The sequence below is a fragment of the Pseudochaenichthys georgianus genome, unplaced genomic scaffold, assembly GCF_902827115.2.
Source record: "Pseudochaenichthys georgianus unplaced genomic scaffold, fPseGeo1.2 scaffold_1722_arrow_ctg1, whole genome shotgun sequence".
Classification (NCBI taxonomy): Eukaryota; Metazoa; Chordata; class Actinopteri; order Perciformes; family Channichthyidae; genus Pseudochaenichthys; species Pseudochaenichthys georgianus.
In genome coordinates, this window is record NW_027262510.1 from 11,053 (window position 1) to 28,365 (window position 17,313).

Below are 17,313 nucleotides of genomic sequence, written 5' to 3' on the forward strand. Positions count from 1 at the left end.
TGTTGATAGTGCTATAGATGCGCTGCGAATAAAATTAGACTCTGTTGCTCCTTTGAAAAAGAAGAAAATAAAACAACATAGATTAGCTCCATGGCATAATGCCGAAACCCGCAAAATAAAGCAAAAGTCTAGACAACTTGAAAGGATATGGCGTTCCACTAAACTTGAAGAATCTCGTTTAATTTGGCATATTACTCTCAATGAATATAAGAAAGCACTGCGTAAAGCGAGAGCAGCCTACTACTCTTCATTAATAGATGAGAATAAGAATAATGCAAGATTTCTTTTCAGCACTGTAGCCAGGCTGACAGAGAGCCACAGCTCGATTGAGCCTTCTATTCCCATAGCACTCAGTAGTAATGATTTTATGTGCTTTTTTAACGATAAAATTGTTACTCTTAGAAACAAAATTAATGACCTCTTGCCTTCGACCAGTATAGTGTTATCAACAGCTCCCGGAATCGTAAGTTCTAATATTACACTAGAATGCTTTTCAGCCATTAACCTTGAACAATTACATTCAATGATTCTCTCTTCTAAACCATCAACGTGCATGTTAGACCCAATTCCAACTAAGCTGTTGAAGGAAGTTTTTCCATTAATTAGCACTTCTTTATTAAATATTATGAATATGTCTTTATTATCAGGCTATGTTCCACAATCATTCAAAGTAGCAGTGATAAAACCGCTTCTTAAAAAGCACAACCTCGATCCAGAGGTTTTAGCCAACTATAGACCTATTTCTAATCTTCCGTTCCTCTCAAAAATTCTTGAGAAAGCGGTCGCAAAACAGTTGTGTGATTACTTAAAAAACAATGATTTATTTGAAGATTTTCAGTCTGGCTTTAGAACACATCATAGCACAGAGACAGCTCTGGTTAAAGTCACAAATGATATTCTAATAGCCTCAGACAAGGGACTTGTCTCTATTCTTGTTTTGCTCGATCTCAGTGCTGCATTTGATACTATCGACCATGATATCCTATTGCAAAGACTAGAGCACTTAGTTGGCATACAGGGAACTGCTTTAGGCTGGTTTAGGTCCTATCTATCTGAACGCTCTCAGTTTGTACGTGTTAACGATGAATCTTCCACGCAAACCAAAGTTAGCTATGGAGTGCCACAGGGCTCAGTGCTCGGACCTATTTTGTTCACATTATATATGCTTCCGTTAGGCAATATTATAAGGAATCATTCTGTAAACTTTCATTGTTATGCGGATGATACTCAACTATATTTATCAATCAAGCCTGATGAAATTAATCATCTAAATAAAATTCAAGACTGCCTTAAGGACTTAAAAACGTGGATGACCTTAAACTTTTTGATGTTAAACACGACCAAAACTGAAGTTATTGTACTTGGCCCGAAGAATCTACGAAACAAATTATCTAAAGACATACTAACTATGGATGGCATTAATTTGGCCTCCAGTGAGACTGTAAGGAATCTTGGTGTTATATTTGATCAGGATTTATCCTTTAACGCCCACATAAAATCAATTTCAAGGACCGCCTACTTCCATCTACGTAACATTGCAAAGATCAGGCATATCTTGCCTCAAAACGATGCAGAGAAACTAGTCCATGCATTTGTTACTTCTAGGCTGGATTATTGTAACTCTTTATTATCAGGGTGTACCAAGAAGTCAATCAAGTCGCTTCAGCTGATTCAAAATGCTGCGGCTCGTGTACTAACCAGAGTTAGGAAAAGGGACCACATTACTCCTGTTCTGGCTGCCTTACACTGGCTCCCTATAGAACACAGGATAGAATTTAAAATTCTTCTTCTCGCCTACAAAGCCCTTAATGGGCAGGCGCCATCTTACCTTAAATAACTCATTATACCCTACTGTCCTACTAGGGCATTGCGTTCCATGAATGCAGGGTTGTTGGTTGTTCCTAGAATCTCTAAAAGTACAATGGGAGCCAGAGCCTTTTCTTATCAAGCTCCACATTTGTGGAATCAGCTTCCAGTTTGTGTTCGGGCGGCAGACACCCTATCCGTTTTTAAGAGTGCGCTTAAGACCTTCCTTTTTGATAAAGCTTATAGTTAGGGCTGATTAGATTCAGCCCCTAGTTTTGCTGATATAGGCTTAGTTTGTCGGGGGACATCTTACTTCTTCCTTCTCTCTGTCTATACCCGTGTACACTCATGTTCCGATTAACCCAGCTTCCCCAAATGTCTTTCTTTTTGGTGTCTATATACGCTGGGATCCGGAGTCATGGATGATCCTGCGGTCCTGTATCCTGGATCGCGAGCGCTGGATCTTGAGTCGTGGCTGTGGTCCTGGATCATCGGTCCTGGATGGATATCCTCGTGGATTCATCTTCCTATTATATACACACATGCATTTCCAAACATTTGGACTACCTATGTTGCAAATGTATTATCTTTTCAATTTACACACGGCATCTATTGCACGTCTGTCCGTCCTGGGAGAGGGATCCCTCCTCTGTTGCTCTCCCTGAGGTTTCTCCCATTTTTCCCTTTAAACTGGGTTTTCTTTGGAAGTTTTTCCTTGCACGATGTGAGGGTCTAAGGACAGAGGGTGTGGTATTGTCATACTGATATTCTGTACACACTGTGAAGACCACTGAGACAAATGTAACATTTGTGATATTGGGCTATATAAATAAACATTGATTGATTGATTGATATTTATATAAATATATTTGTGTGTGTGTGTGTCCGCATCTGTAGCCTGTTATTGTCTCATTATTCCGCACTCTCAATGAATTCAAAGTAAATATGTGGGGGAACAATGTTCAGCTGATCTAACAGAGATTATAAAATATGACAAAACACTAGACAGTTGATGCAGCTGTTGCCACGTAATAATGAACGGACGTCGCTTTAATATGACCGCTCAGAGGAGAGGAGTTCTCATTTCTTTAAACGTCTGCTGCTGCTTCCCCTCCTCTCTCCTCGGTCCTCCGCTCGCATCTCCTGTGGGCGGGACTAAGTCTCGAGGAGGGGAGTCGAGGAGGGGAGTCGAGGAGGGGAAATTTAAGAATTGAAAAGCCTCTAGTCTCTGTTCATCTACCGGGATACAAACCAGAGGAGTGAGGCATGGAAGGAGGAGGCAGAGACAGTGGGGGAAACTGGTAGGTTTTCGCCTGTTTGGGGATTTTATATCCAGTTTACTTCGTTTTAACATTGCTATTGCTTTGTATGTCGGGGGCGGGAGATTCATGTGATTGGTTGTTGGTCGCAAAAAATCCCCAAGCTTCAGATACGCCCACCTCCAAGCGTCAACGCACGCTGCTGTGCGGAAGCTCCGTGAGGGGAACAGAGACGAGGCATTTGGGTCCTGCAGGATTTCCCCGTTAATATCAGTGTCTCGAAAACACATGTTGGCGACTGAAAGACATCCAGTGTTTGGTCTTTTCCTGAAGCATCCTTCACCTACAGTGTCTCAATTGAAAGAGGACCACAAACACACACAAAATATAATACCATTTTGAGATTTGGGGATATTTATCTCCCATTCTTTCACTTTTTCTGACATTTCAACACCAAACATGTCGTTAATGTCTCTGTTTAGTGAGCTACAGCAATCTGAAAGCCTGTACATTATTTATATCACACTTTGTCAGTAGACAAATGCAGGAAATGACTTTTTTAATGCAGTATTTTCTGATTTATGGCGCAACACAAAGATATTTCGCTCTGTGCAAACCTTTGACTCTAATATGTCAACAACATGAAACAAGAATATGAACCTGGCTTCATCCAATGTTCACACAGGAGTTCTACATCCTGACACATCCTTCATCGACACTGTCTCAACTGAAAGAGGACCAGAAACACATTACAAACATAATAAAATGTGGACACTTTGGGATATTTGTCTCCCATTCTTTTACTTTTCGGGCACTTTACAGACCAGACATGTCGCTGATGTCACTGTTTACCAAACTACCACTTTTTCTGAAAAATGCACAACATGATGCAATATATGTTAAATACATGGTTTATACCTGTAATTACTGGGTTCCATTTCTTCTGATTACCTCATTCGGGCGTGCACATTTGCCGCGCGCAAACCTACCTCTTTTGGATTTGTAAAGGTTGGAATGTTTGTTTGTTTGTTTGTTTGTTTGTAGCCTTTATTTAACCAGGTGAAAGCCCCTTGAGATCAAAATATCTCTTTTTCAAGGGTGACCTGCGTGTGAACGTGATGAATGTTTAAGTGATAAGCCTACACATCACTTGTGTTTTCCAATCTGATGATTAACCTTCTTGCACTTCATTTGTATTTCCGACAGCTTCCTGAAAGCAGCACATTGTAGTCGCTCATTGGTCCATCCCTTTCTCCTCTCTGCGAGACGTTCACTGACACACTAACCCGCACCGTGCCGTGAGCTGCGGACAGACAGACGGCACCGTGAGGTAAGTGTGACGGGTAAGGCTACATAGATTCTGACATGGGTAGGGTGCGGCTACAGAGCCACAGTGTTCCTAAAAGCCCAACATAAAAAGCGGTGGGACTCCTTTCAGACATCTTGTTTTCTTTGCGTACAAGTAGCTCTGTTGGTGAGGCGTTTACATCCCACTGCTGTGTGACTGGAATGTATGCAGGAATCACAGCAGGATGATCCCACAAATCATGGACTACACGGTTATTGGAAACAAAATTGTATAATCAGATATTGACATGTTCTCGTGATTTTTGCTTTTATTTTCGAACCTCATGTAGCCTACAATTGGCGGTGACACACCAGCTCTAGAGCAGGCTCAACGTGTCGGGGTGTTCGATAAATACAGCTGTCTCGATGCATGGTGTGAGTTGCGTGTTGAAGCACATCAAGGCGAGGCGTTCCCCTGGATCGCGCGCTCGGAGCAATTGTTAAATGATGGTTCTCTGTGCGCGCGGCCGCACCTCTCCGCGCTCTCCTCAGTAAACATCACATGATCAGCGGCATAAAGCTGCACACAAAGAGTGTGTATGGCTGCATACGGCTCAAACACACACCAACACACACACTGAAACACAGCGGAGAGCAAAGCCCCCCTTTGTTGTGTTTATATGAATACTGCCAGGCCTCACAGGGTGGGGGCTGCCTGTGAGGCTTTCAGGTAGCCTACTGTCGGAAATATCAGACAGCAAAGTGTGTCTCTCACAGGAACTCAGGCAGACAAAGAAATGTCCAGCAAGTTTTGATTTGAGAAGCAATTAAATGTTTTATTAGCATCCAATCAGTTTGAGCCAGTGTTTGTTTCACAGACAGAAACGATGTAACGTCATTACATTTGTCAAAAAGTGTACTACTAGGAATATGTCTTTAATGTACACATTCTAATAATTTGCAGCTGACAAGTTCAGTGCACTAAAATAAGTATCAAAATGTGGTTTGTATGTCATTTGTCAAATTACAAAATCATTTTTCAGTGATCAAACTACCAAGTCTACCACTCCTTCTGCTAAATTAGGATCCAGCACTCCTCAGAATAGAAAGGAAGCCGACAGCTGCAGACTGAGCACTCAAACACACACACACATTTCAATACTTGATTTGGTTCCACAAATTATATTGCATAGACAGGGAATCAAATATATCGGGACACAGAACACTTAGCACCTCCTTCTCCACACGGCTAAGCGGCACAGAACACTTAAGGGAACACATAGCACCTCCTTCTCCACACGGCTAAGCGGCACAGAACACTTAAGGGAACACATAGCACCTCCTTCTCCACACGGCTAAGCGGCACAGAACACTTAAGGGAACACATAGCACCTCCTTCTCCACACGGCTAAGCGGCACAGAACACTTAAGGGAACACATAGCACCTCCTTCTCCACACGGCTAAGCGGCACAGAACACTTAAGGGAACACATAGCACCTCCTTCTCCACACGGCTAAGCGGCACAGAACACTTAAGGGAACACATAGCACCTCCTTCTCCACACGGCTAAGCGGCACAGAACACTTAAGGGAACACATAGCACCTCCTTCTCCACACGGCTAAGCGGCACAGAACACTTAAGGGAACACATAGCACCTCCTTCTCCACACGGCTAAGCGGCACAGAACACTTAAGGGAACACATAGCACCTCCTTCTCCACACGGCTAAGCGGCACAGAACACTTAAGGGAACACATAGCACCTCCTTCTCCACACGGCTAAGCGGCACAGAACACTTAAGGGAACACATAGCACCTCCTTCTCCACACGGCTAAGCGGCACAGAACACTTAAGGGAACACATAGCACCTCCTTCTCCACACGGCTAAGCAGCACAGAACACTTAAGGGAACACATAGCACCTCCTTCTCCACACGGCTAAGCAGCACAGAACACTTAAGGGAACACATAGCACCTCCTTCTCCACACGGCTAAGCGGCACAGAACACTTAAGGGAACACATAGCACCTCCTTCTCCACACGGCTAAGCGGCACAGAACACTTAAGGGAACACATAGCACCTCCTTCTCCACACGGCTAAGCAGCACAGAACACTTAAGGGAACACATAGCACCTCCTTCTCCACACGGCTAAGCAGCACAGAACACTTAAGGGAACACATAGCACCTCCTTCTCCACACGGCTAAGCGGCACAGAACACTTAAGGGAACACATAGCACCTCCTTCTCCACACGGCTAAGCGGCACAGAACACTTAAGGGAACACATAGCACCTCCTTCTCCACACGGCTAAGCGGCACAGAACACTTAAGGGAACACATAGCACCTCCTTCTCCACACGGCTAAGCGGCACAGAACACTTAAGGGAACACATAGCACCTCCTTCTCCACACGGCTAAGCAGCACAGAACACTTAAGGGAACACATAGCACCTCCTTCTCCACACGGCTAAGCAGCACAGAACACTTAAGGGAACACATAGCACCTCCTTCTCCACACGGCTAAGCAGCACAGAACACTCACGGCCCGTCCACACTACAGCGTCGACAGCGTCGAAAGCTCCAATTTGCCCATTCACTTTCAATGGGGTGACGTCACGTTGCCTCGCATTTTCGCCGAACTGAATTGTGGGTAGCAGAGCGGTCCGTCTCCGCCGGAGTAGCCAGCGCCAGCCAATCAAATCCCGTTTCTGAAAATCTGACAGCTGAAGCCGTAGCCAATCAAACCGCGTCTAAGCTGGGAGAGATATTCCGCCGTTCATTTCTATATTTCAAAAAAAGTCGGAGGAGAAACTAACTATCGCCGTAGCAATCATCCGGTTTTGTATGACCAGACCCTCTTCACCTACCGGGATACAAACCGGAGGAACCAGGCATGGAGGGAGGTGGCAGAGACAGTGGGGGAAACTGGTAGGTTTTCGCCTGTTTGGGGAGTTTATATATATATTGCTCCCATAAAATCCCCGGGGGTTTTTGATTTGTATGTCGGGGGCGGGAGATTCATGTGATTGGTTGTTGGTCGTGTTGCTTGAATAAAATCCCCAAGCTCCAGACACGCCCAGCTCCAAGCTTTTTTTGAAGCTGTAGTGTGGACGCTCCGTTAAGGGAACACATAGCACCTCCTTCTCCACACGGCTAAGCAGCACAGAACACTTAAGGGAACACATAGAACCTCCTTCTCCACACGGCTAAGCAGCACAGAACACTTAAGGGAACACATAGCACCTCCTTCTCCACACGGCTAAGCAGCACAGAACACTTAAGGGAACACATAGCACCTCCTTCTCCACACGGCTAAGCAGCACAGAACACTTAAGGGAACACATAGCACCTCCTTCTCCACACGGCTAAGCAGCACAGAATACTTAGGGAACACATAGCACCTCCTTCTCCACACGGCTAAGCAGCACAGAACACTTAAGGGAACACATAGCACCTCCTTCTACACACGGCTAAGCAGCACAGAACACTTAAGGGAACACATAGCACCTCCTTCTACACACGGCTAAGCAGCACAGAACACTTAAGGGAACACATAGCACCTCCTTCTCCACACGGCTAAGCAGCACAGAACACTTAAGGGAACACATAGCACCTCCTTCTACACACGGCTAAGCAGCACAGAACACTTAAGGGAACACATAGCACCTCCTTCTACACACGGCTAAGCAGCACAGAACACTTAAGGGAACACATAGCACCTCCTTCTCCACACGGCTAAGCAGCACAGAACACTTAAGGTAACACATAGCACCTCCTTCTACACACGGCTAAGCAGCCAATAGCAGCTGAAACAGCAATATTTGCCATTTGTTTGGCTTTTCTCTTTGACATTCCAGCATCCTCAGACCAGTCATGGTGCATTTATATACACGGCCAAGACTTCCTAATATAAGTATCCTGTATCTACACTTGTACCCAGAGCTGGTTCTCACATCGAGCAGTGGTTGGTATTTGATGTCCTTGTCCTGGAAAGCCTGGTCCATGTACCGGTCAAAGGCACAGCCTGCTTCTAAGATCAGCACCTCCCTGTGGGGTCAACAGAAACCACACCAGGTGTATTTGGATGTGAGCAAAGGCATCATCGGTGAAGCCAAACCGTGCTGGTAGCACTCTAGCGTGCTTGCACATTGCTGCGCTCGATGGTAAGATGTTTCGTACCGCATCAGACACAATACGGTCATGACGGCTATGTCCAGGCGTCTGCATGCATTACATCCATGTGTTATGTGTGCAGTGGATTCTAGGCGTTGTTGTGAATCCTGATGGTTTAAACAGGATGTGGATGCGAGGGTCCCAGGTGGACAGACTGTACTCAGTGGGTAACACCTGCAGTCTGGCTTTGATGGTAGATGTCAGAACATCCTCACCGACAGCTGCGTTCTTAAACACTGAGTGTGAGACTGAGTGGTCAGCAAACCCCAAACAGGCTCTCCCTGCAGTCTGAGTCCACACCAGTGCTGCCTGGTCTCAGACGGCCTGTGCTGAGCAGAACCCTCCTGTAGTCTGAGTCCACACCAGTGCTGCCTGACCTCAGACCGCTCGTGCTGAGCAGAACCCTCCTGTAGTCTGAGTCCACACCAGTGCTGCCTGACCTCAGACCGCTCGTGCTGAGCAGAACCCTCCTGTAGTCTGAGTCCACACCAGTGCTGCCTGGTCTCAGACGGCCTGTGCTGAGCAGAACCCTCCCTGCAGTCTGAGTCCACACCAGTGCTGCCTGGCCTCAGACGCCCCGTGCTGAGCAGAACCCTCCCTGTAGAGTCTCATGCAGTTCCACAGGCTCTTCCTGAGGTGTTGTGATGTCGGCCTTCACAACCGCACTGGGGTCAGTGATCCGTTCATCAGAGACTTCAGTCTGTGTGTTGACTCGTGTCCATTTCAGCTGGACTCCAGTCCGACTGCAGAGGTCATTGAGATCTGGCCAGTCAGACCCGAAGCCCCTGGCCTGAGAGTCCAGTTTCCCAGAGTCTTTCCTCTGGAAGCCGAGGAAGTTGTTCTGGTCTGCGCTGGCCAGGGGGTCTTCCTTCTGTGCTCAGGTAAAAAGGTCACAGTGACTAGCATTGCCCTGGCCTCAACGAGGCCTTGACACTTCATACTTGATACAGTCTATTATTTTAGTGCCTGTTTTTGTCAGCCTCCTTAGTATGCTTACTGATCCCTATCCTGTACCCTCACTGGACCGCTGTGTTTACTTTCCTAAACATGGCTAGTCGCAGAGCACCATCCATGTGGACTCTAGTGTGCTTTAAGTCACTCACACCTGTCTGGATCCATGCTGGGTCAGGTCCAGAGACTGGTCTGGTCCTGACGTTTGAAAAGGGAGGCAGGGGAAGCTACATGTTGCTCTGGTGTTGCTACAGTTAGCCTTCTAGCTAAAGCAGCTCCTTGAAAAAGAGCAGGTACACACTGCCGTCCTCTGTCCTTGACTCCTGCCTGTCCGGCTGATCAGGTCCGAGCTCTGTTACTCTCAGCTCTCCCTCCGGTGTCCTCCTCTCAAAGGCTGTCTCTTTAAGTGATTAAACATTGTTTTCCTTCTCCATATTCGCCATCTAGTTTTGTTTGCACTCCGTCTCCGTCTAACTCTCTCTCCCTCAAACGTCACCTCTCCCTCTGGCCTCCTGCAGCAGTCTGGTCCTGCTCCGGTCTGTTGCGTTGAGAGGTGCAGACTGCGCATGCACCACTTCTCACGAGTCAATGGGCAAAGATGTCTGCGCCCCAAGCAGGTACATGTTACTTATCAGTAACTTTAGACACCTAAAACAGTTCTAGAATGTGGGCGAGGTGGGGCGGCGCCCCTAGTGGCTGTGTGAACACATACAGGAGGGTCTTCCTACCAATGCAGAAAGTGAACATAGACTAAGTCAGGCCTCTCTCTGCCCCTCCCTCTGTAGAGACAGCACTGTGAACGTAGTGTGCTCGTGATCAGCGTGAGCGTGACCTCTGGTGTGCGCTGTCTACAGATGACGTGGAGTGCTGTGCTGCTGCTGGCCGCGGCCCTCGCTGCGGGTGAGTACCATCTCCTGTTCTCTATGGGATCTGATCTAACATCTCTGCTGAGGGTTGTTTTACACGACAGCTGACCAAGAACATTTCTTTAATGGACATCACACGTGATGCAGCCTCTTCAGAGAGAGCGCTCTGCAGCTGGTTCCAGTATGGAGTGCTTGGCAGCAGCTGCAGAGGCGTGTGGCTTGAGATGCTAGAACAGTGAATATTGGACACTAACTAATTATCATGTTGTAACAAATATTGGCATTAAAAATAATGTGGCAGAATGTTCTCATCACGGCAATGTTGTTTGGAGATAGGATTGAACAATTCTTTACAGAATACATGGTGCAATCATTTTTGCATTTCTTACAATGTTGCTATAACGTCTCTAGAACGTCTGATAAAGGTCGGTTGAAGCCATATAGAAAATACCACCGGTGCCTCCAGCAGTAAAGAACTAAAGGATCACACTTTCCAGCAATCTTTAAAGAAAGTCATATTTAAAGGTTGCTATAACTTCTCATGGCTATCTGACAGTATCACATACTATATTCATAGTATTATATTTCCTTATTGTGAAAGATATTCTTTATTTCTCCCCACATATACAGTATATGTGAGTAGCAAGTATCCTTCCTTTTCTCTCTTCGGCCTCTGTGTCAGATTCCTTTGCTGCCCGTGACCTCCATGAGCGCCTGGCCTACGGCCGCCGGCTGGACATCTATCTGGCCAAGAGTGCAGAGAAGCTGGAGTTCATCTCGGCTGAGGATCCCCGCACGATCTTTATGTACTGGGAGCATTCCAGACTCAGGTAGGACTCCCTCAGGGACAACCTGGGGTCTGGGTGTGGACACTGGCTCTGTTGACTCATTGTTCTGTCCTCTGCAGGACCAACAAAGGCAAGGTGTCGGGCACGGGCAGCGACCGGCGCTGGTACATCGACAAGGTAACCAAGTCTTTGTTTAAAGTCCACATTGAATCATCGAATGTAAAGTCTACATTTTCTTTCAATAAAAGGAATTGCTACATTAATTGATTTCCCTTTACCTAGTAACTTTGCCCTTAAGTCTACTTTATTTATTCTTTTACTTATTCTTTTCTTTTCTTTTTATCTGTACTTATTGAAAATCTTCCAATCGTCACATCATATTTCAGCGGTGCGTTTGTTTTTGGCAGGTGACCTATGAGGACGAGGGGACGTACGTCCAGAGAGACTTCTGGAATAAAGAGATCGCTTCTGTCAAAGTGGCCGTCACACGTGAGTTAGTCCACCGTCTCCTGTCCACCGTCTCCTGTCCACCGTGTCCTGTCCACCGTGTCCTGTCCACCGTGTCCTGTCCACCGTGTCCTGTCCACCGTCTCCTGTCTACCGTCTCCTGTCCACCGTCTCCTGTCCACCGTCTCCTGTCCACCGTGTCCTGTCCACCGTCTCCTGTCCACCGTGTCCACCACGCCATGTCTGCTACTATCTTTTGTGTCTAGGCTAACCTAGCAACATGAAATCAGAGAGCGTGCAAGCCAGCAGGGCAGGTCACCATAGAAAAAGAAGTTGCAATAGACAGTGACTTAAAAAGGATTCAACCCCTTGAAACGTCTCAGAATGATCCGGAGATCATTCTGAGACGTGAATCCTTTGAAATCCATGTCAAAGGATGCTTGCACACATGTTGCACTCAGTGTCAGCCAGAGCCAGTATGGCCCCGTCTGAAGTGTCTGTGGGTGTCCAGCAGCCGCAGCCTGCTCTCCTCTGCAGATCTGCTCCAGGTGGTTCAGGTTGGACGAATGACGCTCGTGGATCGCAGCTCAAACAGTGCCACAGAATGGACCCGACACTTTAGCGAGCCGCTGTATCCAGAACACAATATTACACTCTGCGCTACGGATCATACTTGGGGGCACAGTTATTTGAGTCAAGCATTAGATAGATATGCGTATTGCAATTTTATTGCTATAGACTTAATCTACAAATCATTTATGCAAACTATTTGTTGTGCCTAAGATATCCCTTTGCACACTCATTGTGTTTGTTGTTGTCCTCTTTATTCCAGACAGACGCAACAGCGTGAAGTGCGTGGCAGGAGGGAGCCTCCTCATCTCCCTGGAGGGCATCGACCTGGCCGACGCCGGCCTCTCCTTCTCTGGGCAGGCTGCCAACGTTACACTGGTGACAATATGGGATAGAAATGGATGGAATGATGGATAGCTGGATGAGGGGTAGATGGGGGATGGATAGATGGATGAGGGGTAGATGGGGGATGGATAGATGGATGAGGGGTAGATGGGGGATGGATAGATGGATGAGGGGTAGATGGGGGATGGATAGATGGATGAGGGGTAGATGGGGGATGGATAGATGGATGAGGGGTAGATGGGGGATGGATAGATGGATGAGGGGTAGATGGGGGATGGATAGATGGCTGAGGGGTAGATGGGGGGAAGGATAGATGGATGAGGGGTAGATGGGGGATGGATAGCTGGATGAGGGGTAGATGGGGGATGGATAGATGGATGAGGGGTAGATGGGGGATGGATAGATGGGGGATGGATAGCTGGATGAGGGGTAGATGGGGGATGGATAGATGGACGAATAGTGATAGAATAGAGGTGAGAAGTGGACGGGTCCCTGGTGGACCACTGTCTGCCTCACACCTCTGTCTCTGTTTCAGTTACACGTGTCAAAGTCAATGGTGAGGTGCGTTAGCTGAACATAAGAAATATTACCTTTCTAAACATGGACTACCTTTTACAAGCTTCTCCAGGGGATTTAGATGTTGCACACCATGGGTGACGTTTAAAAATATATATATTTTAAAAGCTGTTTAGAAACGGCTGGTGTTCAAGTGTGAATGTAGCTGTGATCCTCCTCAGGTGCGAGATGGTGCTCCAGTCTCCCAGGACCTTCCAAATTATTGGGACCGTGTTCAGACCCACTCCATTAACATCGAGATCAGGAACGTGAACTACAGTGATGAAGGACACTATACCCTGAGAGACCGCAGGGACCGCATGGTGTCAATCACCAAAATGGACCTGACAGGTTTTTATTAGTGATACACTTCTATTTATGATCCCGTCTGTTTGATGAGTATATTTGGTCATACTTTAGGATGAAGTCTCCTTGTTTTCTGATGATCTTCAGTTCGCCCTGTTACATGTACTTACTGTTCTGTTAAAAGCTCAACACTAGTTAGTGCGAATGCTGTGCCACAGCATTCCACTATAGTTCTTCAAATCTTTATAGAGTGGCGAAGTCACGCCCATCTACTTCCGCCCCATGGGACCTTATTTCGGAAAGATTATGCATTGAAGTCGATGGAGAGAGAAAACGTATCTTTCGATCCTTAAATTGTGCCATAAATTACACATGATGTTTGTCAATCTTAAAAAATCATTTCCGTGTCAAAAAAAGTCACAGTTTGTCTTAAAACTGCTGAAATATAAGACTATGAAAAATACGCAACTAGAAAGACTACAAATCCCAGAATCCCAGTCCTGCATGCTGGCTCTACGGAACCAACTAACTCCCCTTGTGTGTGTGCACAGCTCTCAATGCGCCCAGACTTGGAGTGATTTTCACCTCTTTTAATACTTTCCGCCTCATTCTGAAAGAAAGAAGTGAAATGTGCCAAAGTGACGGCCGTCTTGGTGTGTGGTGCGGGATGGGAGATGTAGTTCATTGAGCGGTTTCACACAAAGTGTTACTTCAGTTTTACGACACATTTTAATTTTTTTGACTTGCAAAATTATCTTTTAAATTGACAAACATCATATGTGTAATTTGTTGCACAATTCAAACGGGATCAAAAGATAATCTTTCTCTCTCCATTGACTTCAATGCATGGTTTCAGAAATAAGGTCCCATGGAGGTCCCCCGGAAGGGGAGGGGCTTCGCCTCTCTATTCTTCCCCTTCATCTTCTTATTTCAGCTAATACTTTAGCTCTCCATAACTTCAGCATACTTTCAGCTACAGAAACCATTCAAATATTAAACTATTCAGCCTGTTCAGGAATCGATGGAAACCTTCAACTTTTTAAAAATATTTTATACTTTTTGAAATATTCAGCTTTTTAAACTCTTTTTTTTAACATGGAAGTCATTGCAATGCATTTGAGCTGTAACAATTTGATTCAAATCATTTCCCTTTTCTGCATTTCTCTTCTAAGTTCAGCAACACACTTACTTGGTCTCTGTAGCTAAAAGCAGCTACCATTCAGCTAATAACACATTCAGCTTTTTCTGCATTTTCAGCTAAATTCAGCCATAAATGTTCACAGTTTACAGCATTCCACTATAGTTCTTCAAATCTTTATTCTTCCCCTTATTTCAGCCAATACTTTGGCTCTCCATAACTTCAGCTTATTTTCAGCTACAGAAACCATTCAAATATTAAACTATTCAGCCTGTTCAGGAATCGGTGGCACATTTTTGATATATTTTACACTTTTTGAGATATTGAACTTAGTTTGGAGCTTGGTAGAGAGGCTTTCTTCAGATGTTAACATTAGTGTGGATGGAGCAGCTCGTTAAGTCTAGAGTACTTTGATCTCAAATCAGAGTGGAGCAGTGCTTGAAATTCGCCTGAAAAAACGTTTTAAACTTGCCATAATTCCCAAACCCTACACTCCTCCGACATAATTATTCATGAAAAACATAGGAAACCCTCTCCTAGGTTGGAAAATAAAAAATAATTAAGTACAAATATTAAACAAAATGCCTCTTGCGGGCATGAAGAGACAAACACGTTTCAAAAAGTCCACCTAGCTCTCATTAGACTCCCATGTAAACAATTTCCGGATCTTTCTTCAGAACAGACAGAAGTACACTTTAGACAAACTGCTCCCATCTCCACATTGTACACACAAAACCCCAAAAAACAACATAGATCAGTTCATTGGGGTTCCTTGATGCTCACTTTCTGGTCATTTTGTTATAGGAGCCATAGTTTTTGAACAGGTGGCAAAATTGTCAGATATAATCCCCAATGCATTCTTATGGGACTCAGTGCTGCAGTTGGTTGCCATGGTGTTGCTGGGCAGATTGGGGCCACACACCTGAGTGACATCATCTAATCAGAGCAGACACGCCGACAGACAGACAGACAGACAGACACAGACAGACAGACACACACAGACACACAGTGAGGCTGACACCCCCCCCCCCCCTCCTGTGTCCCCCACAGATCACCATAATGAGACAGACGGAAACCCCCTCCTGGCTCTGCTCTTGCTGCTGGGCATCCCGGCTGGGATCTGCTGCTGCTGTCGGAAAAATATTTTTAAGAAGAAAGCCCCCCACGCTACAATGCTGCAGGTGAAAGTTTGACTCTTATTTTAATCTGTTCCTGCAATATGACATTTGACAAGACTGACTGTTATTTAATCTGAGAAAAATGTACAAATGATCAGTTATGGAAATAATTATTAGTCACAGCCAGTGTTGTGCTAGTTACTGAAAACCAGTAACTAGTTACCATTACTAGTTACTTCATTTCAAAAGTAACTCAGTTACTTTACTGATTACTTACACCAAAAAGTAATGCGTTACTGTGAAAAGTAACGTTTTAGTTACTTTAAAAAAAGGCTCCCATTATATTAATGCCCTTTATAGCCTTAATTTCAGTACTGTTATTGCATTGGAGAATAATACAATCTATTGATCAACTTGACATGCACTATATGCAATCTGGATAGCATCGATATTAGCTGGCTTTACATTTTTGTATATTCTTTCTCCAGGTAGTTGGAAAAAGTTTTCCGTCCCATATGCTGTGTGCCGCCCAGACATGCTATCATGCTAACTAGCTCACTGAAAGCGGGTGACTCCACTGTAGCAATAGCCTGCATGTGTTCCACAACATACCGTGCAATGGCTTTATCGACTTTTCCCTGGCTAGCAGTCCCTTGGTTAAAATCCAGCCGCTGTTGCTTAGGTGCAGGTGGAGGTGGAGTGGCGTCGGCTGAGTCTCTGTGGTCTTAGTTACTAGCTTCGTCCCAGCATGTTGTTTCTGCAGATGTTTAAAGAGATTTGAATGACTGGTTTGGGCAGTAGATAGGCTCTTTGACCCGCCAGGACACAACTTACATTTAACTAAAACGTTCTTTTCTTTGTGCTCGACAAAAGTGAAATAGTGAGAATATCTCCAGGTGGAGAAACTAGACTTGAGCTCCGCCGCCGCCATGACAGTCTTGTTAGTAAACAACACAAACACGCCCACAGCCCGTCTCCTCATGTGACACAGGAAGTATCTAAGTACATTTACTCAAGTACTGTACTTAAGTACAGTTCTCATCTCTGTTCACCTGGCTGACTATATAAAAAAAACTAACGCAGTAACGGAGTAACGCACCATGTAGTAACGGTAACTGAGTTACTGAATTTAAAAAGTAATGCGTTAGAGTACTAGTTACTGCCAACAATAACGGCGTTACAGTAACGCGTTACTTGTAACGCGTTAGTCCCAACACTGGTCACAGCCCAAAACAATGGATTGCCTCATGTTTTGTCTCTCTCTCCAGAACTCCCCACATGTAATGCACCCCCCCCCCCTGTGGTCCTGTTGGACCTGCTCCCCCATACAACACTCCAGGACAGCCAGGCGTGGTGAGACTCTAACGAGCTGGTGGCTGCTCTTTCTTCACATGTCTTCATATAGTTGGCTGTGTATTGCACAGTTACGCAGCGTGATGTGTGGCGTTGTGTTTGTGTGTTCACAGGTGTACTACCACGGGCCGGACCCCAGCATGGTACTGACTCATCACCACACACTTCACCATTTACATGATCATTATGAAACTTCTCTGGTGTAGTGATTGTGCAATGCTCATTAAAGGCAAGTGTGCTCTTGTGTATTAGGGTCCTGCAGTCCATCCTCCCCCCGGCCCAGGGCAGTGGAACGGCCCCCCCCCCCTCTCATGTTAGTATCACACTTCAAGCGTGCTTACCTAAGTTGC

The 17,313-nt window shown here is 45.6% G+C and overlaps 1 protein-coding gene across 1 annotated transcript; it reads left to right on the plus strand.

Moving 5' to 3' along the window:
- Positions 1–2,958: 2,958 nt before the first annotated feature.
- LOC117441479 (uncharacterized) lies at positions 2,959–17,276 on the plus strand (the record flags this gene model as incomplete). Its single annotated transcript, XM_034077569.2, has 12 exons — positions 2,959–3,107; positions 4,272–4,408; positions 10,263–10,377; positions 11,026–11,173; positions 11,251–11,308; positions 11,539–11,620; positions 12,411–12,526; positions 13,231–13,399; positions 15,543–15,673; positions 16,879–16,963; positions 17,077–17,106; positions 17,216–17,276. Coding segments are annotated over exons 3-12 (926 nt in total), but the record flags the coding sequence as incomplete, so codon positions are not given.
- Positions 17,277–17,313: the final 37 nt, after the last annotated feature.